This window comes from Antechinus flavipes, chromosome 2 (assembly GCF_016432865.1).
Source record: "Antechinus flavipes isolate AdamAnt ecotype Samford, QLD, Australia chromosome 2, AdamAnt_v2, whole genome shotgun sequence".
NCBI classification, from domain to species: Eukaryota; Metazoa; Chordata; class Mammalia; order Dasyuromorphia; family Dasyuridae; genus Antechinus; species Antechinus flavipes.
This window is the reverse complement of record NC_067399.1, coordinates 530,449,690-530,475,768: the sequence shown is the minus strand read 5'-3', so window position 1 is coordinate 530,475,768 and position 26,079 is coordinate 530,449,690. Positions and strand designations below refer to the sequence as shown.

Sequence of the window (26,079 nt, the reverse complement as noted above, 5' to 3'; positions counted from 1 at the left end):
GAGGAGATCTTGTTTATTTGATTTTAATAAATAAATTAGCTGGGTACTATAGATAGTTCTGTTCACAGCAGGGGCTTTGGCAGTCATAGAGAACATTTTATATTCTCCATAGTTCTCTAAAAGTCCTCTGTCCTAAATAGATTCAAATTGTTTATGGGGTCCTTGAACCTCATACCACCTACTAATTGTAATCATTAATGAAAAAGAACCTACTTTAAATAACATCATTATCTTTGCTATTGATCACAGAAATGTTGTATTTATATATCAGAATAGTGGTGATTAGGTTCATTGGCTTAAAAATTATGTTTACCTTCAAATGCTTGTTATTTCTGGCTTAAAAATAAAAGCGATATGAACATTTTTTCAGGAAAAGGAGAAAACTAAATTATGTTAACTTTTTTGGGGGAAATTATGGAACTTCACAAATATCATGTCCAACAAAAAGCAAACTAGAAGTTACAAAATTTTTTCTTTAGTGTTCCCTGGAAGTTTGGCTTATCAAATATTATACAATCTTTGCTGTCAGAGCCATTATTTTAGTGTATATAATGTAGGAATACTGAATTAAGAAGCCTGATTTTTCTTTTATTTCTTTCCACCCCCCTATAGACCATGGAATCTTTAAATGGTGGCAAACCATTTCTTCAAGCTTTTTATGTGGATTTGCAAGGTGTCATCAAAACTCTTCGGTATTATGCAGGCTGGGCAGATAAGATTCATGGGATGACCATTCCTGTAGGTATGTGGGATTTAAGTATCTTGAAAATAAAAGTGATGTCATTTCTCTGTGATTTTATGACACTTAAAAAACTTTGCATATGCCACATGCAACCCTTGCTTCTATCCCTAAATAAAATGACACTTATAAAAAATACAAAAACACACCCATTCATTTGATACATACACTTTCAGAAACTTTTAAATGGTCTGAATGAGAAACTCATGTTATTCCTTCATTAATAGCATCCAAGTATTCCTTTACCCCTTTGTTTACATGTATATATACATGTAGGGAGTTGAAGATAAGATGATAGGATGATTTGGCTTTAAATGTTTCTCCTATTCTTAGCTGTGTGACCCTGGACAAAATTTTTCATTGCTTTCTACCTCAGTTTCCTCATTTGTAAAATAGGAATAATGATAACCTGTAATCTAACTTCACAGACTTATTGTGAGGTACCAGTGAGGAAGTATATAAAAAATGTTTTCCAAGCTTTAGAGCATTCTCTAAATGGCAGTAATAATTATTAGTACTAGTATAATATACTTTAGAGTGAGTGACTGGGTAGTGCAGTAGATAGAGCACCGGTTCTGGAGTCAGGAAAACTTATCTTTATGAGTTCAAATTTGTCCTCAGCTACTTACTAGTTGTGTGGCCCTGGGTATTGTCACTTAACCCTTGTTTGCCTTAGTCTCTTATCTGTAAAATGAGCTAGAGAAGAAACTAGCTTATTGCTCTAATATTTTTTATCAAGAAAACCCCAAATGGGGGTCACATAGAGTTAAACAGTACTAAACAACAATAACAAAAGCCTTCTTAGTGCAGTATGCAGCATGTTAGTCTCATCGTCCTGAGCTCAATTCTCAAAGAAGGCAATATACTTTGATTTTATGGGCAGCACAGTGGATAGAGCATCAGCCTGAAGTCAGGAAGACCCTAGCTCAAATCCATTCTCACTAATTAGGTGATCCTGAGCAGGTCACTTAAATCTATTTGTCTTAGTTTCCTCAACTATTAAAAAAATTCTGCAGAAGGAAATGGCAAATCATTCCAATATCTTTGCTAAGAAAACCCTAAAAGGAGTCAGTGAAGTGAATGATATGATTTAAAAAACAACAAATTTAAACAAAAACTTTCATAATTGAATCCATCAACTAGCATTTAGTATTTATGTACGCTTGCATGTGTGAGTGTGTGTGTGTGTGTGTGTGTGTGTGTGTGTGTGTGTGTGTGTGTATAGCATGGTATTAAGAAGTAGAGAGAAATATAAGTTATAGGTCCCGGGCTTCAGGCAATATGTAATTTAGGGAAGGAGACAAAATTAATATATATTCAACAATTAGAGGACAATAGAAATCAACTTATATTATGTAGCTCATACGGAATATATTTAGTTGTTGCTGAGAAACTGATGGCCTAATCTGAGCATGAAGGGAGATAGGAATGGAAAGGAAGAGATAAATAAATATGACATTTCTACAAATATTTTTGTTTATTTTAGTGAATAGTGGGCTGCTGAATGTTAAATTTCATATGGTAGGCTAGCTTCTATCCTTTATAGGAATAAGACTCCTTCATGAAGCCAGTTCCCCAGTGCATAAAGACTTGGTTTAAGCAATGCCGCGTCCTGTTTCCTGACTTCGTCTCTGAGGATCCTAAAAGGACAGTAGAAATGTGGAGATTCCTTAATGATCTGGAACTCTGATTTTTGTGAAGATATATCTCATGATGGTTCTAGGAGAGGATCGCGCAGTGGGGAGACAAGGCTTTTGCATACATATTGAGTTGGCCTTTCCTACTTCAGTGTGGGAAGTTTGATATCCTGATTCATGCTGTGATTCTAAACTCTCCAGGCCTTCATAGTGAAGAGATCAAAGGATCCCAGACACTCCTGGCACATCAAGTAGTATGCTTTGAGACATCACAGTCTTACCTTTTACAGGTGATTTACATTTTTAAATCTTTGGAACCACAGGGAAAGTTGCCTAAGAGATAGAAAGCTGTAATCTCTATTTTGGTTTCTGTCATGGAAAAAAACTTCCTCTCACTCTGCAGGAAACTCAACTAGGGAGACCCTGATTAGATAAGGTTGTGCTGGAAATCTCTGAAAAAGCTTGATCTTTCTGAAACTTTAAAAAGGAGATGCTTTGGAGGAGCTACATCCTTTTCAATACCATCTTTGTTTACAAAAGGAGTTGGTTATTTGACAAGCATTCTTATGAATTTTATCCTTCTGGGTTTTTTGAGACTTTTGTTCCTTTTGTTGAGCATCAGAGTTAGGGCCATATCTTTGGAAAATTCCTTCCCTTGGAGAGAATCATTGCTAATAACTTTTTTTGCTTCTCCCTCCTTCCCCAATTCTGCAATCTGTGAAATAAAAATAAGATAATTTTATTTTGAAAAACTCATTTTGTCCCTCTTCTGAAATTCTACCCAAAGGGAATCTAGAGTATTTATGTCCTTTCATAGAGTCCATTCTGAAATACAGTCCAAATTTAGTTATTTCTGATTATGTCTTGAAAGAGTTATGATATCAGCTGAAATAAAAAGGAGTGACAAGTCAGTCACCACCAAGAGATTAAAACATGTGGGACATTCCGGAGAGCTTGGACTATCCAGGATTGTATTCTGGGCTCCATGCATTTCCTATGTTATTATATTCTGTTAGAATATAAGCTCCTTAAGGGCAAGGATATTTCATCTTTGTCTTTATAGCCAGTCTTTAACTCAGTGCCTGATACACAGTAGGTCTTATTGTTTGGTTAACTGATCTCCCAGAAGACTGTGCATCTTTGCTAGTCTCTCAGCCTGGACTACCTCAATAAACTTTTCAGAGCCAATATAAGCATTATTGCTCTTCATTTTAAAGAGAATCAGTGATATCATGGAGGTGATATCTTGACTTGTATATGAATTGGATTTAAGTGAGGCAGAGTTGCAAAGTCATCAGCTTCACTTCTCTTACTCAGTTATTAAAGTCCATCAGCAGGACAAAAGTCAAGACAATTGTCAATGACCTGGAATGTAACAAATGATCTGGATATCCTCAGTATGTGTTTCACAGCACCTACTTCTGCATCTTCATGGCCACTGGAACAAATTATTCTCATTTGCCCATTCCATTGGAGGAAATCTTCATATGCTTAGGGTCGATACCTCTCTAGCTTTCCAACAGGGTTAAGCCTTTTTGAGTTAGGTTACCCTCAACCTGGTTTAGCTCATCTATTGAGATGATTTATTGGAATGTGACCACTGTGCAAGCTACAGTTTTTGAGTCACAGGTGAAAATATCAGATACATAATTAGACAAGATCCAATTAAGCTTCTATGAAGGCCAGATATAGGTTGTTTTTTTAAAAAAAACATTTTTAAATGAAAAAAATCATCAGAATGTAAATTAACAAAGCATTTATTTTAAGTGTTTACTATCTACCTCACACTGTGCTTGGCACTGAAGATAAACTATAAAAATGAGATAATCCCTGCTCTCCAGGAACATGCATTCTACTAAGATAAAATAAGATTTATGGATAAGTATGCTAGTCTAGACTAAAAAACAAATCAACAATGATTTAGAGTAGGAAACTAACAAGGGAAAGAATCAGGAAAGACTTTGTAGAGGACAATTATTGAATCACACCCATAATTCCTCCCATCAATATTCTTTCTTTCACATTGGTACCAAGAAATAGGGATCATATACAAATTAATTGCTACAGGGGAAAGAACCTTGACTCTTTAGTAAGAGTACTGAGTTCAAATCTCATCTTTGATGCTTCCTATCTGTCTGTTCTTGGGCTGGTCACTTAATCTCTTTTGACCTCCTTTTCCTCATCTGTCAAATAAGGAGGTTGAACCTGATAGCATCTGAGGTTTCTTCCCCTTTGGATTTTAGAGGACTCTCATGATGTCTCATAAAAATTCCTTGTTCAATATCCTTTGAAAAGGTAGATTCACTGCCAAACTACTAGCAAATACAGAACCTGTCAACAGATGAGTTCTTCTGCCCTATTTTAGAAACAGCAGCACAGGGGAGGTTGTATTAGGGGATATTTAGAAAACAGATAATCCAGAAAGAGCAGGCCCTCTGATTAAATTTGCTGACATACCCTGTGCCTCACCCAATATTTCTACCCACATGTGATTCTGTCTTGGTACAGAGACATTGTCCCGGCATGAAGTAGCAGAATGCATCCTCTCTCCCCAAATCAAATGCACACCAACATTTGTGCTAATACTTTGAGGAGTGTGCTTCATTAGGAAGAATTTGGACATACAAACCAAAAAAAGCCCTTTAATTTGGTAAATACTTTAGTTTGGATTATTTATGCAAAGCACCATATATAAAAGTAATCAATTAAAAGCAATGACTATCAAGAAACTGTTGTCAATAATGTTAGAGGTACAAAAATAAGATTTTTGAAATTGTTCAATATACTGTATTTGTTTCATATTAAGATGAAATCACTAGAAACTCAGACATTGACAATCTTGTAGGAAAATACAATGATGGGATAATAGGAAACATTTTACTAATAGGGAAATAAAATGACTTGGGAATTAGGGCTTTCTTCCACTAAAGCAATTTCGTAGATGTAGTATCACTCAAGCTATTTGATATCCTTAAGACTTAGGAAGGGGTAGAGATAATTATTTTCATTTTACAAGTGGGGAAATAAAGGATCAGTTATGTGATCGAGAGACAGCCATAGCATCCAGGTCAGCAGGCATCCAGTCTATTATTCTTTTCTGTAGAATAGAATTCCTTTTTTCCCCCTTTTCTTCCTTTTTTCCTCTTCCTTCCTTTCTTCCTTTCTTTCTTTCTTTCTTTCTTTCTTTCTTTCTTTCTTTCTTTCTTTCTTTCTTTCTTTCTTTCTTTCTTTCTTTCTTTCTTTCGCTGAGGCAATTAGGGTTACATTTATTGTCACATAGCCAGGAAGTGTTAAGTGTCTGAGGCCAGATTTGAACTCAGGTCCTCCTGACTTTAGAGCTGGTGCTCTATCTATACACCCCCTACCTGCTCTGTTTCTTCCTTTCGAGAATCAATTTACTATCGTATTAATCATGAGCTTTTTCTTGTCAATAAATATCTTTTTGAAATTGATTTTATATGAATGCAATTCATCCCAAAAGAATTAAGTTTTCTTTGCATTTCTATTTGAGTTTGACACTACATGCTAGAGTATTTAGAGGTTCACTGACATGCTCAAGGTCAAACAGCTAGAATAGGGTAAATTTGAATTTCTGTCAATTTGATTTTGAGCTTTTCAGGCAGTATACTATGTTGCTGCTAATGTAAGTACATTTGTTGTTATTGTTCAATTGTGTATGACTCTTTGTGATCCAATTTGGGGTTTCCTTAGCAAAGATACTGGGGTGGTTTGCCAGTTCCTACTCCAGTTCATTTTATAGATGAGGAAACTGAAGCAAACGGAGTTAAGTGACTTGCACAGGACCACTAAGCTAATTAGCATCTGAAGCCAAATTTGAACTTCAGGCTTGGCAGTCTATCCATTGTGCTCCCTTGCTGCCCCAAGATAAGTACATAAAATAGGTTAAATAATAAAATAATAATGATAAAATAATAAAATAAATAATACTGTTATTTAATATTATTTCATAATTTAATTAAATTTAAACTAATAATAACAAAATAAATAAATAAAAGAAGTTATGTATTAGGAGCTGAGTCATTTAAAGAGTACATACAAATTTTAAAAAAAATAAGGAAGATAGTATGGCACAATGAAAAGAGAAGTATTATGTAGAGAAATTGGGACAATTCTGGATAATTATGCTCAGTCCACAATGCCACAATTTAAGAGGGTCATAGATAAATAGCAAGTAAAAAGTCTTAAAAAAACTGATTGAGATTTCACATTGCTCTAAATTGCTCTAAAATTAATTGTGACCCTCTTTTTGCCCCAAATTCACAAAAACAATAATGGACATTTTACAGAAAAGGTACTTTATGTCAATTATCTCCTTTGATGCTCAAATAATTTTGTGTGTTAATCACTATGTTAATCCCTATTTTACATGGAAATGAAGAAACTGAGGATCAGAGGACTAAATTTTTTTAAGTGACTAAACCACAATCACATAACTAGTAGATAACAGGAAAAAAACTTGAAGTCTTTTATGACTTCAAATCTGTATTTCCTTGTATTGCATTATACTGCTTCATGGACTAAATCCCCAATTTTTCACCAGAACCAGCATAATTTAGAAATAGTTGCCAAAAGAAGATTACACTGGGGCCTTAGTCCTTTAGTGGGAAGTACTAAAATAAATGGCCGGTTCTATCCATTTGAGAGTAGGGGCTCTGAGGTTTCTATGCTCAGAAAGGATCTTGAAGGGAGGGTTAGATAGAATTTTTTGAGTCCTGTGCGTTAGGGAAAATGTCAGAATGTAAAGTTGCTTTGTAGGCAGCTCCCACAGACCCCTGGGAAGGTGAAGTGAGAATCCTAGCAAGTATCCTCAAAAGTATTAACACCTTTTTTATGCCAACTTAAAGTTATATTGTTTGTGTTGGCATTTTTAATGTTTGTCATTACAGCTGTAAAGTTTTCACTGCAGTCTGTTTAGTATCAGAAAGCATGAGACCTTCCTGAAGTGGGAGTTGGGAGGGTGGGGCAGGGGATATTTAATAGTTCTTACTTAGCAATCTCGGGTATCTAAGTGGATAGTATTGGAGTGATCAAAACAAAGCCTCCCAAAGCAGGCAAATGGTTCTTTGCTTGCATTGAAGAATTAGGCCTTTTCCTTTAATTTTAGAAAGACAGGTAACACTTCCTAAGAAAGAACAAGTATACTCATAAGATCCTGCAATGTGATGAGCTTACAATGGGATAATAGAAGTAAATATCAATTATTATTAATTGCCTGATTAGGAGAACATGAGGTTCAGTGGTGATATCAGCTTGTGTGATGTGTTATAAAGTGATTCTGCTGGAAGAAAAAATTCTGATAGGATAATGAATCTTTCCTTTTTTGATACTATCAGAGCGTCAGAGGCTGGAAGTTCCTAGGAGACAAGATAGTAGTGTTTCATGTCACATTTACATTTATGTAACATTATATAATACTAATATTGCATATTTGTTAACATCATTTATTTATTATAATGATAGTAATATGATTTCTGGAATTAATTTCTGAGTTAATGTGATTTCTGGAATCTTTTATTTTAATTTTTCCTTTTTCTTAGTTTATGCTACAATTACCTGACAAATCATCATGAGGATCCTATTTTTGATGCACCTCTTCTTTTAATCTGTGGCTTGGCAAACTTTGTCCAAATTTATTTTTAAAACAGTGAGCTTATTCTTAGCTCCTGGGCAGTAGCACAGCAGACAAAGATGGATTTGGCTTCCAGACATAGTTTAAAGACAAATACTTAAAGAATGAAAGAATGTTGTGAAACCCAGAGAAAATGGGCTTCTAAAATACTCTGATTCTCCCCTTGCTTCTCATTCATACCTTCTATCCCAGACATTCATTTTCCATATCATTTTTTTTCCTTTTAAAGCAAGTTTTATGGATGTGTTTTGTTTTTTACATTGCAGACATTTACAGATTACTCACTTTTTTTTTAGAGGTTATCTTGTAACTACAACTGAGTTAAGTAAAATTAATAACATAGTGACTTCATCTGAGAGGGCATACATTTCACATCTGTAACAACCCTCTACTCCTTTATTCGTTTTTTAAAATATAATCTATTTTGTTTCTCTTCCACTGTAACAAAAAGAAATTAAAAACAAATTCCTTGCAACAATTGGTAGAGGGACCTCCCTTTCACTGGCTTCCTTCCCCATTCAAATGGGCACCTGTGCTCAGTAACTTGAATTTTTAAATTTGGTGGGGCACTAGAGGTTTGATCACTTCTTCAGATTCACACATTCAGGTTATATCAGTTATCCCTGATATGCCTATAAAGTGAATGATCATTATCTAAGTTACATTCCATAAATCTAGATTTCTTTTCATCTACCCATTTTATTTAAAGTGAAGAAAGTAGGACTTACAAGCCATATTTAATATCTTGTTAAGGTAAATGGATTAAAATCTGAATAAAATTAGGTTCTAATCAAAGTGATGCTGCAGCTTTTATTTTACTAATATTTAACAGCAAGAACATTTAACATCAAGCTCAGACCATTGTTGTTACCAGATCCATTAAGATTTACTAATTAGCTTTCCATATATGCTCAGTGTTTCAATTACATCTTATAATATTACTTATCTATTTTTCTGGGTTTCTCCTCAGTTTCCTCTGTGTTTCAGGTGATAGATGGATGAAGGAGAAAGAAAGACACACACAGACACGCAAAGAGAGACAATGACAGAGACACACAAGAGAGATGGAGAGACAGATAAAGAGAAACAAAGAGACAGAGGGAGACAGAGATAAAGATAGAGGGAATAAAGATTCAGAAGGAAGAAAGAGAGAGAGAGAGAGAGAGAGAGAGAGAGAGAGAGAGAGAGAGAGAGAGAGAGAGAGAGAGCATATACATATTAGGTGCTTACTTTTGCCAGAAACTATGTTAAATTTGAGGAGTATGAATACAAATAAAAGGATAGTCTTAGTCTCAGGTAGCTTGAATTTTTACAGGAAAAGATGATATATAAAAGGGAGCTTGAGGGTGGGTAGAAGAATACACTTGCAGAAACGTGGAATAGAGATGACCAGGGAACCTGGATAAGATAAGGTCAAAGTTGGCCTCTTAAAGTTCAAAATAGTGGGTGGAGAGTAGTTTTTGATTGGGAAGAAGTTAAAGATGTTGAACTGGTTATTTTGATTCCAATGAATCATCTGGGAATACATAGAAATGTGGACTCTATGGGTTCATTATAGACATTTTGATGAAAAAAAGGGAAAAAAAATCAGATAGTAATCTGACCTGTTATACATCACTTAGTACAAATCTCTCATTTTATAAATTGAGAAGTTGTGATACGAAATTAAAACTTTTTGTTTAATTGATGAGTGTCAGGTCCCATAGAGAGTAGTAAGCATCAGAGGCAGGATTTTAATCGAAGTCCCCTGACTCAAGATCTCTTGCTTTTTGCAGGTGGCCATGAATCCTTGATTCATGTTATAATGAGGCATTTTACATGAAACAGATAGTTATTTTCTCCTAGAACACAATTGGATATAAACATATCTGCTTTGAAGAAAAACGATATTTAAGGCTTCTTTTTTTTTTTTTAAGATCCAGCTTTAAATGGAACTACATTTAAATGGTGTTCATTACTAAGAGCTTGCTGAGAGATGACAGCTTTGTTCTGTTCATTTTATCAATGGAAAAACTAAATAGAAGTCACAAGTGTTATTAAAACATCGTGTTGTATTTCCAGTTCTGATGCTTCACCTTTTTTTTTTTTTTTTGGCTCTCTGAGCCAAGATTTCATCCTGATTAGTTGGCTAAAACAGATGTTATCTGATTTTCCCTATACTTCTGGTAAATGCAAAGTGAGCTTGCTGAATTATGGAGCCACATCTATGTGGTCCAGGGTTTAATATGTAAAAATGAAACTGTTAGGCCTAAAATTATGGCTTTGAACTGAGGGGGTACCAAGTAAGAGCTTAGAGCAAGAATAACACAATCTTTTCTACTTCTCTTAAAATATAATGATTGTTTCAAATATTGTAAATAAAATATGGGGAAAAAAACACTAATCATTCCAGACATATGAGATTCTAGGTATCCTTTGGGTCAAGGAAGAAAAACAGAATGTTCTGTGTTGCATATCTAGGAGGATTTGGTTTAGATCAAGGGTTCTTAATCTAGAGTCCATGAACTTAAAAAAAAAGATTACTATTTCAATAGTTGTTTTGATTTCCTTTGTAATCATTCATTTATTTTATGCATTTAAAAACATTATTCCAATTATCTTTCCCTGATTCTCACTATTCATCTCACATAGCATTCTATTTTAAAATGCTCTGATGTGCCCTACATGTGTTATTATTCCTTTAATCTCCCAGTGGATTATAAATATCTCAGGAGCAGAAATCTTGTCTTGTTTAAGCTTCTTATCTAAATTTTGTATATTACCTGTCTCTCCCCCAACAATAATGTGTCCATATTACATGCATTTAACAAATATTCTTAGTCACTTAGCCTCTCAGGTTCCTCTAGCTTGCAAATTTGTGGGAACTTGAATAGCACACAAGTTTCTTTAAGAAGTCTCTGGGTTACCTGCATTCTTAGGAGAAAAAATAACTCCCAACTTACCTTAGTGTCCCAGAAAAGTAGTATATAAATCCACTGCAATTTTAAAATTCAACTATTTGGCAGTCCTAATCCATGGTTTGCCTTTGGTCTCCCTAGCTATAAATGAGTGGTAAAGAACCTCCTATGATTTGAAAAAATCAAGGCACTTTCTATTGACTATCTAGGAAAAGCTAAAACATTGGGAGCACCATGTCATAGTTTGTTGTGGATGGGCATCTTTGCCTGTATGTAAGAAATATGAACAGCATATCTAGGAAAGTTTTAAATGTTTCCAATACTGAGGAATCCCCTGGGAAACCATTCTTCAAGCTAACTCACATTTTGAGAGCTTAGCTTTTGAAATGTTTCTCTAAATTTTCCTTTGCCCTCTTTCAACTTAATAGCATAATTTCTTTTTCCTTGGACTACCTGGTTCCTTTTCAGACCATCTTAGATAACATACATTAACTCCATGCTTCCACTTATGAGACTAAATGAGATATTTGGTTCTTTGAGGTTTCCTTAGGAATGAGTACTACAAGTAGATGTGGTACTACTCCATTTTTAAAAAAAAAAATTATGCTAACTAATGTCTTTTATTTTCTGATAATTCTAGAATTGAAGATTTGGGATTTCCTAGGAAATCTCAACAATAATTCTAATTTTCTAGGAATTTTATCTTCTTTCTAAAAATGGCAAAGGGCAGGTCTTTTATTTTTCTTCTTGACTATTTGTAAGCGACATTAAGGAAGATTGATTACTTGTTTTTGGACAGGACCCATAATTTTTTTTTTTTTTGGTATAGAGAAGTCTCATTGAGAAAAGACTTCTAGTAACAGAGATTGGGATCTTCAATTTTAGGAATTTGCCTGGGACATTGAGAAGTTAAATAATTAAGTAATTAAGCCCAGGATCACAAAGCCAATATGTGTTAGCAGTGAGATTTGAATCCAGGTCTTCTTGGCTTCCAGGCCAGCTTTCTATCCATTATACCATGGTCATCTTTATATTGCTTGATAATGTGAACAAATTTGTTTGATTATTCTTTTCTTTTCTCTGGGAGGCAAATTATCCCTAAGATGTTTGGCCATGTCTAAACCAAACCAAAACAATCAGTCAATTCAATTTTTAAAAACCAACAATCATTTTTGGTTCTGAATTTGTTTGTTTGTTTTGGTAACAGCTTGATTAAACTTTTCAATTTGTTTTGATGTATAAAAGATCCAAAAAGGAACTTTCTTCTCATTATTTCCATTGTTTTTGACCATCATTGTGAATAATAGATGATTAATCTGAATAATTTGGAGCAAATAAATTTCCTTTTTCTCAGTAAAAAGATATTGGAAGAATTTTGTTTTGAATGGCTTGGATTTTGGGAGGCTACATAATCTGAATAATTATAGCAATTTCTTGTTTTACTTTTGCTCTTTCTTTTTCTTTTTCTCCTCTTCCTTCTTTTTCTCCTCCTTCCCCCTTCTCCTCTTCTTCCTCTTCCTCCTGCTCCTCCTCCTCCTCCTTGTCTTTCTCTTTCTCCTTCTCCTTTTCCTTCCCTTCCATATCTTCTCCTTTTCTTCTTTCAATTGAGTTAAGAGATTTACTCAGGCTCATGCAGCTAGTATCTGAGGTCAGATTTGAACTCAGGTCCTCCTCACTCTAAGGCTAGTGCTACATCTGCTTCTGATTTCAAAAACAACAGTACTTCCATTGTATCATATGCTCTTGATCACAATCCTATACAGCCTTCAAAGTGGCTTTCTTCTTTTTCTAAGACTCATTGAGTTTATTTTCTGACTTTCCTTGAATTAGGTTATAGTGGCAATATAAAGAATATGTGTTTATTGTTGCCTTCACTTTTTTCTACTGGCTGGCATTTTAAGTCTATTATAGATTATTTGTCGTCCAATCATTTCAGTCATATCTGACAGTGATCTCATTTAGGATTTTCTTGGCCAAGATACTTAGTGGTTTGCTGTTGCCTTCTGCAGATCATTTTAGAGATGAGGAACCTGAGGCAAAAGGGATTAAATGATACAGAGTCACACAGCTAGTAAGTTTCTGAAGCCAGATTTGAACTCGTGAAATCAAGTCTTCCTGACTCCAGACCTTACACCCTATTCACTGTGACCCCAGACTTTCTTATATTAGCTTATTAGGTACTCTATTATTGTGGATTTTGGTCACAAATCTTAAATTGTAAGGTACCTCAAGAATTATCTAGTCTCTACTCCTTATTTTATAGATGAAGAAATTGAGGTACAAAAAAGAGAAGGGATCTGTCCAGAGTCACATAGGTGAGTGGATTTGCATCTGTCAAAGGTTGTTGGATGACTAGAGACCTAGGCTTGATAACAGGAAGAGCTAGCGTCAAGTGCTGCCTCAGATACATTGGCTGTGTGATTCTGGATAACTCGTAGTCCTTTTCTTGGTAGGCAAGTAGATATACCTGAGAGTGTCCTGTACCAGTGAAATCCTAGGTCCAATTTCCATCCACACAGGGAGATATAGAAAAGAGCTAGATTTGAACCCAGATCCTACAACTCCAAATCCAATATACTTTCCATGCTATCTTCCTTGTAGGAACTGGTTTCACATTTAATTATTTTAAATTATATGACACTTCAATTTTACTCCCTTTCCTCCTCAGTGTCTAGTGTTTTTTCCCTCTAAAGAATTGTGCTTAATATAGTAATTTTTGATGTAAGATGTGACTACTCATACCCTCCATTTCTGCCTTTACCATCTTCTCCTTTGTTTTTATATTTGGATTCAGTGATCTTGCTCCTATAAGAACTTTAAGGAATGGTTCGGTGTGAATGTTTCATCTCTCTCCCCATTTCTGCTGCTATCTAGCTTCCCTCCCTCTCCTTCTGCATTATGGGTTTGGTTCTTTAAGTTCAAACTCTCCTGAAGGGTGTCCATGCTCATCTGTTTCAGATGGAGATTATTTCACATTTACAAGACACGAACCCATTGGAGTGTGTGGACAGATCATCCCGGTGAGTGTATCTCCTCCTTACGCCTCATATTTATTTTCATTTGAACTGAGTTCTCTTTAAAGACACATAAAACATGGACCTCAACAATGTGTGTTTTCCATTACAGGGGGAAAAAAGGGCTGAGATCATGTTGTTGACATATCTTTAACAGCCTCCCTGCAAATGCTTATTTGAACAGGTTAATAGGGTTTCAATTCTGTTACCAGGAGTTGAGTTCTCAAGTCATGGAATTCTCATGATTAAAATAAGCAAAGTGAGACACAGAGTATTAATAACCTGCCCCTGGTTATGGATGCCCAGGCAGCTTATGGAAAATGAATGCTTTGTAATGTTTGCTTATTTATTTTTTAGAACTCTGACTCACCATCTTTCCAGGCAGATTATATTATTTTATATGGAATTTTAATCCCATTCTTTCCCACTGTTTCTTTTCACAGGAATTTAGCTAGAAGACACTCCACAAGACACAGCAGCGCAATTAACGTCATGGACATAATTGAAACCATGCTGGGCTGTTGTGTATCTTTTAAAGGGAAATCAGTGTAGTGCTTCAGTGTTTGGGTTGGCCCATTAAACATTGTCTTTTTTTTTTTTCTCTCTCTCTCTCCCATACACACCCTTGGCACAGCTTAGGACATCACTGAATAATCTATCTTTTAAAAGTACTAGCTAATAGTTTCTGGCAGTGATTTCAAGGGGAGGCTCAAATGAAATGATTATACTATGGTGTAAGAAGTTTTCCTTTACAAACCATAGGGGAGCAGATTGAAATATTCACTGGTTTGGGGGAAAGAGGAATTGTTTTGATTTTCAAAGTCTCTGGGGAAGTTAGAAGTAGAGAATGGCATTAAGGACTAACTAATCTAATTCCTAAATTTTACAACTAAGGAAATTGAGGCTCTGAAGATAAATACCATAGCCAAGTATTGCAGTTAATATAGTAGCAGCTTCTCTGATGCCATAGCCAGTATTCTTTCTGTTAAACCATATCATCTCTCTAACCAGTTGTTGTAAAGAAGCAATTTAGAATGTTAAACTTGGCATAATGAAGACCTGAACTTAAATCCTCTCTCTGACACTTAGCAGTCAATAGCAATTTTTTATTTAAGGTTACTCCTTATGACTTAATTACTAAGTCCTAGAAGGTTGTACTTAGTGTTGATGCAGGGAGTTCTCATACTGGACATCTTTCTTTGGATGTAATTGATTATTTGTGGTTAGAGATGAGGCCCCCCCCCCTTCCCCATACCCCAAGCTACTAACTGCTGTTAAACTTGCTACTTTTAGGGAAAAAAAAACAAAAACAAGGAATAATTCTTAGAATAAGGCTCTTCTATTTTAAGTTACTTAGCCAAATCTTCCTAGACCAGTACAAAATGATATAGAATCTGTCCTCTGAACCACAATTTGCTCCTTTAGTTTTAATCCTCCCCCAAGCTGTAGCTGTCCCTGACAGACCAAGGACTGCTCACCATCCCTCTTTAGCTCAAATGCTGGGCTCAAAGATTTATATACTGTGGATGGAATTAAAACACCACTGTGGGCTCTCAAGTTTATAAACAACTGTGGGGAAAAGAAATTGAGTGTTTGATGAAGGCAAGACACTTGTATATTTTTGCAAGCTTGCCAGGGCTAGGAAGAAGACTCTGAGCATGGCAGCTGAGAAGCTTCAGACAGTCAGAGGCTAAAGTCTAGGTGACCAAGATTTCTGTTTTCTTTCTTAATGAAATTATCAATGACATCTGATACCACCAGGATACATGCCTGAGCTGATGACAGTATAATCTTAATGGTCTTTTAAAAACAACTTAAACCAGTTTCCCCATGAATGCATCTATGTGCTTACTCATGTATTTTAATTTTCAGTCTCCCTTTGTATGGAACTGAGGAATAGGACCCAAATTTATAATGAAGTTGAAACATGTAACTTTGATATGCATTTGCTAATATACAGAATAACTTCTATAATAACTTGTAGGCAGAGAGGGAAAAAAAGATATGGTTTTGAAACAAATGTTGATTCACCTATGATTCTCATCAGGAGCCCTAGGGTCTGGTCTTTACAAACTGGGAGAATTTTCAGTTTTCCCAAATCAAGCCAGCAATAATTTTATTAAGTGTCTTCTATTTTCCAAACACTGTGCTAGGCTCTGAGAATACAAAAAAGCAAAGACACAGTTGCTGCTTTCAGGGAACTCAAAATCTAAAGGGGAAAAAGAAAAGGCACCATCAGTGCCAAAATTCCAAGTACTAAGGGGGAAAAAAGGTACCCTCTGAACCAAAAGCTCACAAAAGCCAACAACAGTCTGAGGTTTCTCAACAAACAAATCCTACATCATATCATTGTTTTGGAGAATGGGGTTGCTGGTGGTTGGTAAGATTGGTGAATCAATGAATAGATGAAGGGGAAGAATTTCAAGGTCAGCCCTTCTCCATATTTAAGAGGGGTGATTAAAAACCCAAACACCAGTACTTTGTACTGGACAAAATTTTTGTTGAGAAATCTGAGTAGTCCTGATTTGAAAAAAAAGTGGTTTTTCCATCCTGAAATTTTTTTTTTCCTCCTCTCAGTGGAACTTCCCCCTGCTGATGTTTGCCTGGAAAATTGCTCCAGCTCTGTGCTGTGGCAACACAGTAGTTATTAAGCCTGCGGAACAAACGCCACTCAGCGCTCTCTACATGGGAGCCCTCATCAAGGAGGTAAGAGAAACTGATATTAGAACTGGCCCTGCCAAAGGGCTACTAAAGCCTAGATTGTGTGGTCTGTGATCAACTTCAACAAAGAATGTCTCCTCCAATTGTATTTTGTCAGGCTGGCTTTCCACCAGGAGTCATCAATATCTTGCCAGGATATGGGCCAACAGCAGGGGCAGCAATTGCTTCTCATGTTGGCATAGACAAGATTGCCTTCACAGGGTCTACTGAGGTGAGTACCATGGAAACATTGGTCAAAAAACAGACCTATAAATGGGTACCAGCTTGTATGCTTAAGGCCTAGACTAGATTAATTTCAACTTATAAGAAGGTAGATCAATTTGAAATTGATCTTTGTAATAAATGTTATCAGTCCCACTTGGAAAATGGGGCTAAATCTAGGAAAGTGGAATTTATTGAGGAAAAAGGTAATCCATTGTATTTTTAAAATATTACTATCATATGAGAAGGAAAAACATGGTTATGTAGTAGTTTGTATGAAAAGCTCTTTGAAGGGAAAAATAACCAGGAGAATGTTACTATTAGAAGAAGAAAGGAACCAAGAGCTACTCTCCAAAAGGATAAATGGTTAAGAGTTCTCAAAAGAATTACAAGCTATTAAAGTCATATAAAAATTGTACCAAATCACTGATAAGAGACATGAAAATTAAAACAACTCTAAAGAGAATTTAGAACCCAAATTTTAAATGAATATTAAAAATCAATAAATGAATGATTGAATTAATGAACAAAAAAAGAAAAAAAGATCTGAGATTATTAGTGGGCTGCAAGCTCAATTTGAGTCTAAATGGCAGCCAAGAAATTTAAGGCAGAATTGCACTGTAATGCAAAGGCCACAGTTTCCAGGAGTAAGGAAGCAATGCTCTTTTTAAACTTTGTCTCAGTCAGATCAAATCTCGAATATTGTTTTCAGTTCTGGAGACCACAGTTTAAGAAGGACATTAATAAATTCTAAAAAATCCAAATGAGGGCAATCAGAAGAAGGACTGCAGATTCATGGTATAGTTGACTGCTTGAAGGAAATAAGCTGCTTACTTTAGTCTATAGAGAGGAGACTGGGATAGGATTGGAGGGAGGAATGGGACATAGCTTTTATCAAGTCTTTGAAAAGTTGTTAGGAATGAATGAATGAAGCTTTTATTAAGCACTTACATGTTTAAGGCTCTGGGGATACAAATGTAAAAGTAAAACTCACTACTCTCAAGAAGCTCTAATGGGGACAATAGGCTGGGGTGTTGTAAGATTCAAATGTGATAATGCAGATGAAGTACTTTCCAACCTTAAAGTGCTTTATAAATGCCAGTTATTGTTAGTGTTAATGTTGTTATTATATCCTCCAATCTGGTAATGATTTCATTTCCTGAATCTTCTCCTATAAGAGTTGCTCTAACCTAGTTTAACAATTTTCTTCCTGACATACCATGAACATTTCTTTTTCACCAACCAGGACATTATGTCAATGAATAAGGAGCCTCCACTAGGAATGTTTGTTGTGCCCGATCCCCTTGACATGATTAAGATTCATAGACCCATTGGCCTGTGGACTCTGTGAGGGGGTGGGGGTGGAAATGTATGTACAAACATTTTTTAAATTAAATTTTCAAATTTTATTTTATTTTTCTTACATGTAAAAATAATTTTTAACATGTTTTTTAAAACCTTGTTCTTACCCTCCTTCCCTCCTCTCCCCACTCCCTGAGAAGACAAGCAATTTGACACACATTAAGCACATGCAATCATGTAAAATATGTTTCCATATTAGCCATGGTGCAAAAGAAAATACAAACAAAAAAAAATACCCACAAGAAAAAAGTTTTTTTTTTGTTTTTTTTTTTTTGTTTTTTTAAGTATGCTTTGATCTACAATCAGACTCTATCAGCCTGTCTATCTTTCTGTCATTCTCTGGAGGTAATAGCATTTTTCATCATGCATCTTTTGGAATGTATTAAATCATTGTATTGCTGAGAATAACTAAGTGATTCACAACTGATCATTGTATAATATTGTTGTTACTGTGTACAATGTTCTCCTGGTTCTGTTCATTTAATTTTGCATCAGTTCATCTAAGTCTTATCAGATTTTTCTAAAATCATCCTGCTTGTTGTTTCTTACATATGCACAAATTTTCAAGCTTAATCTACATTATTAAATTTTCCCTACATCAACAAAATGATGAATCAACTTCTGATTTATAGCAATTGATTTCTGAGATTTATATGTTCACAATGAAAATTTTAAAATGTACTCTCAAGAGCCCATACAAACTGGTTTAGTATGCCCCTGGCCATAACATATAGGAAAGGTTTCAGCTGCAAGTCAGATGGAAAATTTTCACAGTTCTTAGTGTACAATATTAAAATAAATGATAATGTCTCTTATTAAATGTAAATTCCACTGATTATGTAGAAGACAGCTTTGTTTTGTTAAGTCTGTAGTACAGAACTTGGAACTGTGGGTAAAAATTGTCCCAAAAAACAAACACTGTAAGGAAAACTAATAGAGGCTATGTGGTATAATGAATAAAGTCCTGCACTTGAAGTTAGGAAGAGTTTCAAATCCAGCCTCAGTTACTTATGCGTTCTATCACTCTTGGGAGGACACAATGTTACTAAGCCTCAGTTTCCTCATCTCTATGTAAAATGAGGGGCTAGAATTAGATGATTTATCTCTGAATCTATGATCTTATGTGGAAATACAAGTTGCTAGGTCTCCAATCCCCTTTTTAATTTTCTCTTTACCAGACAACTCTAATTCATGAATACCACCTTCACTACCATCTACTAGTCAGCCACTGGTATTTATTAGTTATTATTATTGTTAATTATTGACTTACTATGTGCTAGACTGATGTTAAGTGCAGGAGATAGATACAAAGACAAAAATGAAACAGTCCTTTACTCTCAAGAAGCTTACAGTCTAAAAGGAAATTATATTTTGATATCAACATCATTCTTATGATTATCAAATATTTAATGAATGCCCATTGTATGTATAATCATATGTTAGATATCATGGCTAGAAATGGAAATCCTTTCTTTATAGCCAGTATATACAAAGGCCAAAAGAAGGACTATATACTAGTATATGCTTATGACCAAATGATGCCACAAGAGTCTGAGGTCGTTAGGGGAAAGAAATTAAATGTAAGCTAGACCTTGAATAAAAGTTTGGAATTAGGCGAATTGAAGAGGAGGTAGAGTGATATGACCTCACTATGTTAATATTCATTGTTCTCACTTTGATCCATGGCAGTTTATATGATAGAATAATCTGGAGACTAACAAAACCCAAGCAAGAAGAAAGGAGTGTCCAATGAGACTATGATCGGTACATGCATCTTAGTCATGTCAAGGGGATCAGGCACAACAAGCATTCCTAGTGGAGGCTACTCATTCATGGACATGGTGTCCTGCTTGGTGAAAAGATATGCTCATGATATGTCAGGAAGAAAATCATTCGACTAGGTTAGAACAACTCTTGTAGGAGAAGAATAGAAGAAGATTGGAAAAGTGAGTGTCAGTGAGAATATAGGGGGCTTGGAATGCCAGGCAAAGGAATTTGTGCTTTTTGTAACATCAACAGAAGTTCATATTATTGTGTTTGATGTTTTATAAAATACTTTTCTCACTATAACCGTGTGAGGTAGGAAGATTTGTTATGTTGACCTCAAAGGGCAGAATTAGGAGCTATGTGTTGAAGCAGCAGAAAGTCAAAACAGTTTCTAAAAGTGGAAGGAGATGCCTCAGGACATAGGAGATCTGCAAGTAATGGTTGGAAAAACACATCTTGGGTTTATTGTAGTGGAAACTTTTGGGGCACTAAGTGACCACTGAGATTACTTAAAACTTCTGACTTTCTGCGATCTAAATCTGTAATCTGGGTTATTCTTTACTTCTCCTATTTTATACATCAATAAATATTTATTAAGTACCTACATATGTTAGGCACAATGTCCAATAAAGGAGCTTACATTCTCATGTGAAGACATGTACCAAAATATATAGATAAAAATAGATATAGACATAGAATTAATATAAACATAATATACAAAAAGTAGTTAAAAACTAATTTGGGAAGGAGGAAACTTAATAGCTGTTGGGGGACCAGGTAGAACTTCATGCAGAAGTGGTGCTTGAGTTTTAGCTTGGAGGAAGAAAGGGACTTCGTGTAGAAGAGATGGAGAGGGAGGTTATTCTAGACATGGAAGATGGTCAGTGCAAGGGCACCGAAGTTGGAGTCGGGATGTCATGTGAGAAACAGAAAGAAGACCCATTTTCACTAGATCACAGACTATAGGAGGAGAGAAGAAAACTAAGACTTAAAGAAGTAGTGATGTATTTGATTGTAATTGTCAAAGAGATGACTCCCATATCTTTTAGATGAAAAATCACTTTCTTCCAATCACACTTGAAAATAGTGATTCACCAAAAATATTTGATGCCCAGTTATTTATTAAATACTTATGCTTTAAGGAGATTAATGTGTCAGAGGTGATTGTTTGGTGAGGAGAGGTAGATGACCATTAATGGCCATCTACATGTATACTCAGAATAACTCCAGAAACTCCAGGAATGTGCTGGGATAGTCTAGGCATATGATCAATCAATAAAGTATCTATTAACATATGTAAAGCATGGTATTAAGTTATAGAGATAAAAACAAATAAACATTATCCTTTCCTTTAAGGAGCTGATATTGTGATAGAAAAAACAATATGTATATTATTAGGCACACCCAGTATACATACAAAATAAGTGACAAGTAGCCTTAGAAAGGAAGACGCTAATATGTGGAAGAATCAGGGGAAACCTCCTGCAGAAGGTAGTATTTAAGCTGAATCTTTCAGAGAATCAGAGATTCCAAGAAGAGAAGATAAGGAGAGAGAAAGAGAGAGAGAGAGAGAGAGAGAGAGAGAGAGAGAGAGAGAGAGAGAGAGAGAGAGAGAGAGAGAGAGAGAGAGAGAGAGAGAGACAGAGAGAGTTCAAGATAAGGAGGAACCTGTTTATAGGCATAGAAATAGAACAGATAGGGTTATATATGAGGGAACTAGTAAGTATGGCTAATTGTAGAGTGTGTGGAGGAGAGTTATTTGTAAAAAGATTAGATAGGTAGGAAGAACTTTAAATGCCAAACAGAGGAATTTAAATTTGAGCCTACATATGGAACCAAATGAGTTGATTGAATGTGAGGGGTGGGAAGTGGCTGTGAGTAACATGGTCACAGCTGTGCTTTAGGAAGAGAAGGGGGAATAAGCAGTTATACAGTACCTACTATGGGTCAGGCATTGTGCTAAACACTTTAGCTCTCACAACAAACCTGGGAGGTAAGTGCAGTCCTAACCCCCAATTTTACAGTCAAGGAAACTGAGACAAACTTGTCCAGGGCTAAGTGACTGAGATTTAATTTGAATGCAGCTCTTCCTGACTCCAGGCCCAGCACACTAAACAACATCAAATGATTCTGGCAGTTGTGTAAGGATGAACTGGAGTGGGAAGACATTAGAAGCAGGGAAACTAATTAGAAAGATATTACAGTTGTCTAGATAAGAGGTAATGAGGGGCTAAACTAGGACTGGGAATGAAGATGAGGTGACCCATATGGGACATACCGTGGAGAAAAAAATAGTAAAAGTACCTAGGAACTGATTGGATATGTGCAAAAGGAGTGAGCTAGAATTGTGATGGTTATTATGATTTTTATTTGCCCTTTGTTTTTAAAGAGGAACAAGACATTAGGAAGGTGAGGCCATGACATGCAGGTGAGTTGGATTGAAGTGAGGGAGGGCTGGACAAAGTTACCTGTCTCACTTTCTCCTTCAGAGCCATCTGGGCCCAGTGGCCAGACATAGATCACATCACCTGGAGGTGGCCCTGGATGCAGTTTGGTATGGATATATAAAGGAAGAGACGGATGTAAAAGACATTTTAATGGAAGAATTAGTAAGACTTAGTGGCTAACTTGGTGAAGGGGATTGGGTGGAAGGTCATCAATCACTCCAAAATTGTGAGCCTGGGAGACTGAAAGAATGATAGTATCATTGACAGGCATAGAAAAGTATTGATGGATATTTGGATTTGGGGAAAAAGATGATGATTTTGGTTTTGTTTGGAGGTTTTTGAGTAGGAAGTTTCAGATTTGTAATTGCTGCATAACAAGGGCTAGAGTTGTAGATTTGAGAATTATTTGAAGGGAAGAGAGAATTGAAACTATGAGAAGAAGGAAGTTTGTAGTGGGTGAAAATTGGAGTTGAGGTCTGAGTCTTTTTATAGCCATATTTAAAGGAGAGAAGGGGAAGGGAATCCAACAGAGAATAAATGGCTAGATTAGTAGAGGAGAATCAGTCCAGTGTTAATTTACAAAAGTGAACAGAGGGTATTCTCTATATAGAGAAGTTTCTCTATTTAAAGAAGTATAGAAAGTTTCAAGGAGGGGATGATTAATAGTGTCAAATGCCAAATGCTTCAGAGAAGGATTAATTACTTTTTTCTAGTCTTTTAATCATAACTGTTTTCCTTAGCATTTTCAATATTTTTTTACATCTTACTTAAGTCCCTAAGTAACTTTCTTTGAGATAAGTGTGAAAGGATTAAATGTTAGTAATATAGCTTAAGGAATGTAGCATATATAACTAAAATACCACTGATAGCTAGCTAGTTCTAGATGTGTTTATAAACATTGAATTTTATGTCAGAAGAACTGGATTCAGAATCCTGGATCTGCTATCTACTATCTGTGTAATGATGTGTAAATTTATTATGTCTCTCAACCTGTTTCCTCATGTATAGGAGGAGATTAGAAAACTAAGACTCAAAGGAGTAGTGATGTACTTGTAATTGTCAAAGGGATGACTCCCATATCCAAGCTCTCATTCCTTCCAGAGCATCTTATCAAGCTCTAAGAAGAGGTTACATGGGTCTAAGATTTATAAATTTTAAAATGTTTATTCATAGGATCATAGAATAGACACTCTTTAATCTTTGTGGATGAGGATACTGAGACACAAAGAGATAATTGGCAAGTGGCAAAATGGATTGAATCCAGGTCCTCTTTCAAAATCTGGTACTCTTTCCACTTCATCATAGCACTTCATAATTTGTGATCATCATAAGGAAAAAATAATAGTTCCACAAATTGATTCTTTCTATTTTATAGTCATATTTGGGGAAAATGAGGCCAGTCTCCATTTTCCATCTTTAATGTTACACATCTGTTTTGAAGGAATTGATAGTGGTAGTCAATAAAAGATAGGGAAAATGGTAATAATGATCCCAGTTTGTACTTGGCTATATACTATTTTATTATTCAGTTTTATGAATTTTTTTCATAACTAATGTTGAAATTCAGAAAGTTTGATCAAATTTTTATTTGAATATGAAATAAAGAGGTTCCTTGGCACAAGGAAAAGAGCACTGGATTCAGAGGAAAGGAAGGAACTAGATCTAAATTCTACCTCTCCTGCTTATTATCTATATGACTTTAGACAACACATTTAACTGCTCTCAGCCTCAGTTTCCTTATCTGTAAAATGAGGAGTTAGGATCAAACGACCTCTGAGAGTCTTTCTAGCTTTAGACCCTATGGCATAAGCCAAAGTGTTAGGTTTCACAATTATCTTTCCTAGCCAAATAAATAGAGTATTTTGGGGGAAAGAGGGAGTAGGAATTCCAGACAGTTTTACTTTAAATAGACATTTATACTCCAGAGCTGTAGATTTTATACCAACTCAAGGTCTATCTTTAAAGGCCTCTGTAATAGGAAGTGAAAAAACCCTACAGAGATGAAAAAGCTAGCTCCAAAAATTTAAACCAAGAGCAGATGGACCATTTTAATGCAGTGTTAGTGTAAGCTGTTCCATACTGTTTTTGATTTCCTATTACACTGAATGCTTGTTAGAACGAGTCAACACTGTAAAAACACGCAGGAGTTTTAACAGTGACTGGTGAACACATAATTTCAACCTTCCAGTAAAAGTGTTTAGTATTTGAAGAACATAAACATGTCCCCAAACAACAGGGAAATAACTTGGTTTTCCTCTATGGTTATTTCCCATGTCACCTTTCCTCTCACACAGTCCAGATTTCCCTCAACTTTATCCAGACCAAGTTAATTTCCTTCCCATTCAACTTTGCCAGTGATTTGTCATATGGAGAGCTAATTCCTGAGTAGAACAAATTAATCATAAAATCTGATTAGAAGAAAGTTCAAGTTAAAGAAGTTTTAGAGCCTTTGACTTTAGAAGCCATTGGTTCAATTTGAGTTAATCTCTTTCCATCTTTGATTTCACAGTCTCCAGAATGAAAAACAAAACCAACAATACATCAAATGCCACACCTTTAGAAAAAAAGAGTCCCTTAAGCTCACGTAGAAGAATAGTGACCCAACAAATATTTTTCTTTTCTTCAAAGTGAAAATGTTTGCGAGAGTCCTCTTCCCTTTTTATGTATTCCTTTCTAAAAACCAAACCACCATCACCAAAACTCTGCAAACAAGGCAAATCTAACCTCAAGTAATCAGGAACTAAAATAAAATGTACCATAAGCTCAGACACGTTAATGGCATGTAAATCACCTTCCTAGTATCTGCTCTGTGTGTGTGTGTGTGCTCACGCATGCATCTTGCTGGCCCACTTTAGGTCGGTGTGGGGAGAAAGTGTCTATTTGCAAATCAGATGCCAACAGCAAACTAGTTCCTGCTGCCTTCTGTCAATTTTCTATTGGGTCTGTTTGTTTTTTAAAAATATTTTGGAAAGATTTTCAACTTCTAGTAAAAGTTTTGTATATCAGTGTTTGTTATTTTGTTTATCTTTCTACCAGAAAGTTGGGGAAGACTTTGGGCTGAGTGTTTGCTTTGCTAAAACAAATTTGTTTTACTTTGGGGGATAGATGAGGGAGAAAGGGTAACAGTGTTGGGTGGTACAGATTGAGAGCTCATCTTTCAGTTGTTGTTGCCTCAGAATTGTCTTGATAAGCACTGATGTGCAAAACTGATACTAGGATTTGGAAATCTTTCCAAAATATGTATGAAAATAAACACATTCAAGACAAAGTTGAGAGGAGACTGCAGGAACTAGTTCACAATTGGAATCTTATTTGCACATGGACACTTTCTCCCAAAACAAACCCAAGGTTGTTTTTCATTGTTGAATTATGGTTTAGGGGAAAGTGTCTTTGCAGGCAAGCACAAACAACTTTTATACAAAATTAGTATTGTATGAATAAATAAACATCCCAGAATTTCCAGTAACTCATCCAATGATAAAGCCACCATATGTAAACTTGCAAACTTGAGCTCCAGCTCAGATTTTTGTAAACTGATAAGTAATCTACCTTACATGCCAACGAAACTATAGTAATGGTCCAATAACAGTATTAGTACACAGGCACCTAAAAGGAAAAAAAAAATCAAAATGTTTGTGTGAGAA

The 26,079-nt window shown here is 35.5% G+C and overlaps 1 protein-coding gene across 1 annotated transcript in view; it reads left to right on the top strand.

The window, feature by feature from the left end:
- ALDH1A2 (aldehyde dehydrogenase 1 family member A2) overlaps positions 1–26,079 on the top strand; it is a 116,612-nt gene that overhangs the window by 45,766 nt on the left and 44,767 nt on the right. The window contains exons 5-8 of the mRNA XM_051980728.1: positions 613–742; positions 13,882–13,943; positions 16,515–16,643; positions 16,756–16,869. Of these exons, the coding sequence (XP_051836688.1) occupies positions 613–742; positions 13,882–13,943; positions 16,515–16,643; positions 16,756–16,869 (435 nt within the window). The remainder of the gene's footprint in view (positions 1–612; positions 743–13,881; positions 13,944–16,514; positions 16,644–16,755; positions 16,870–26,079) is intronic.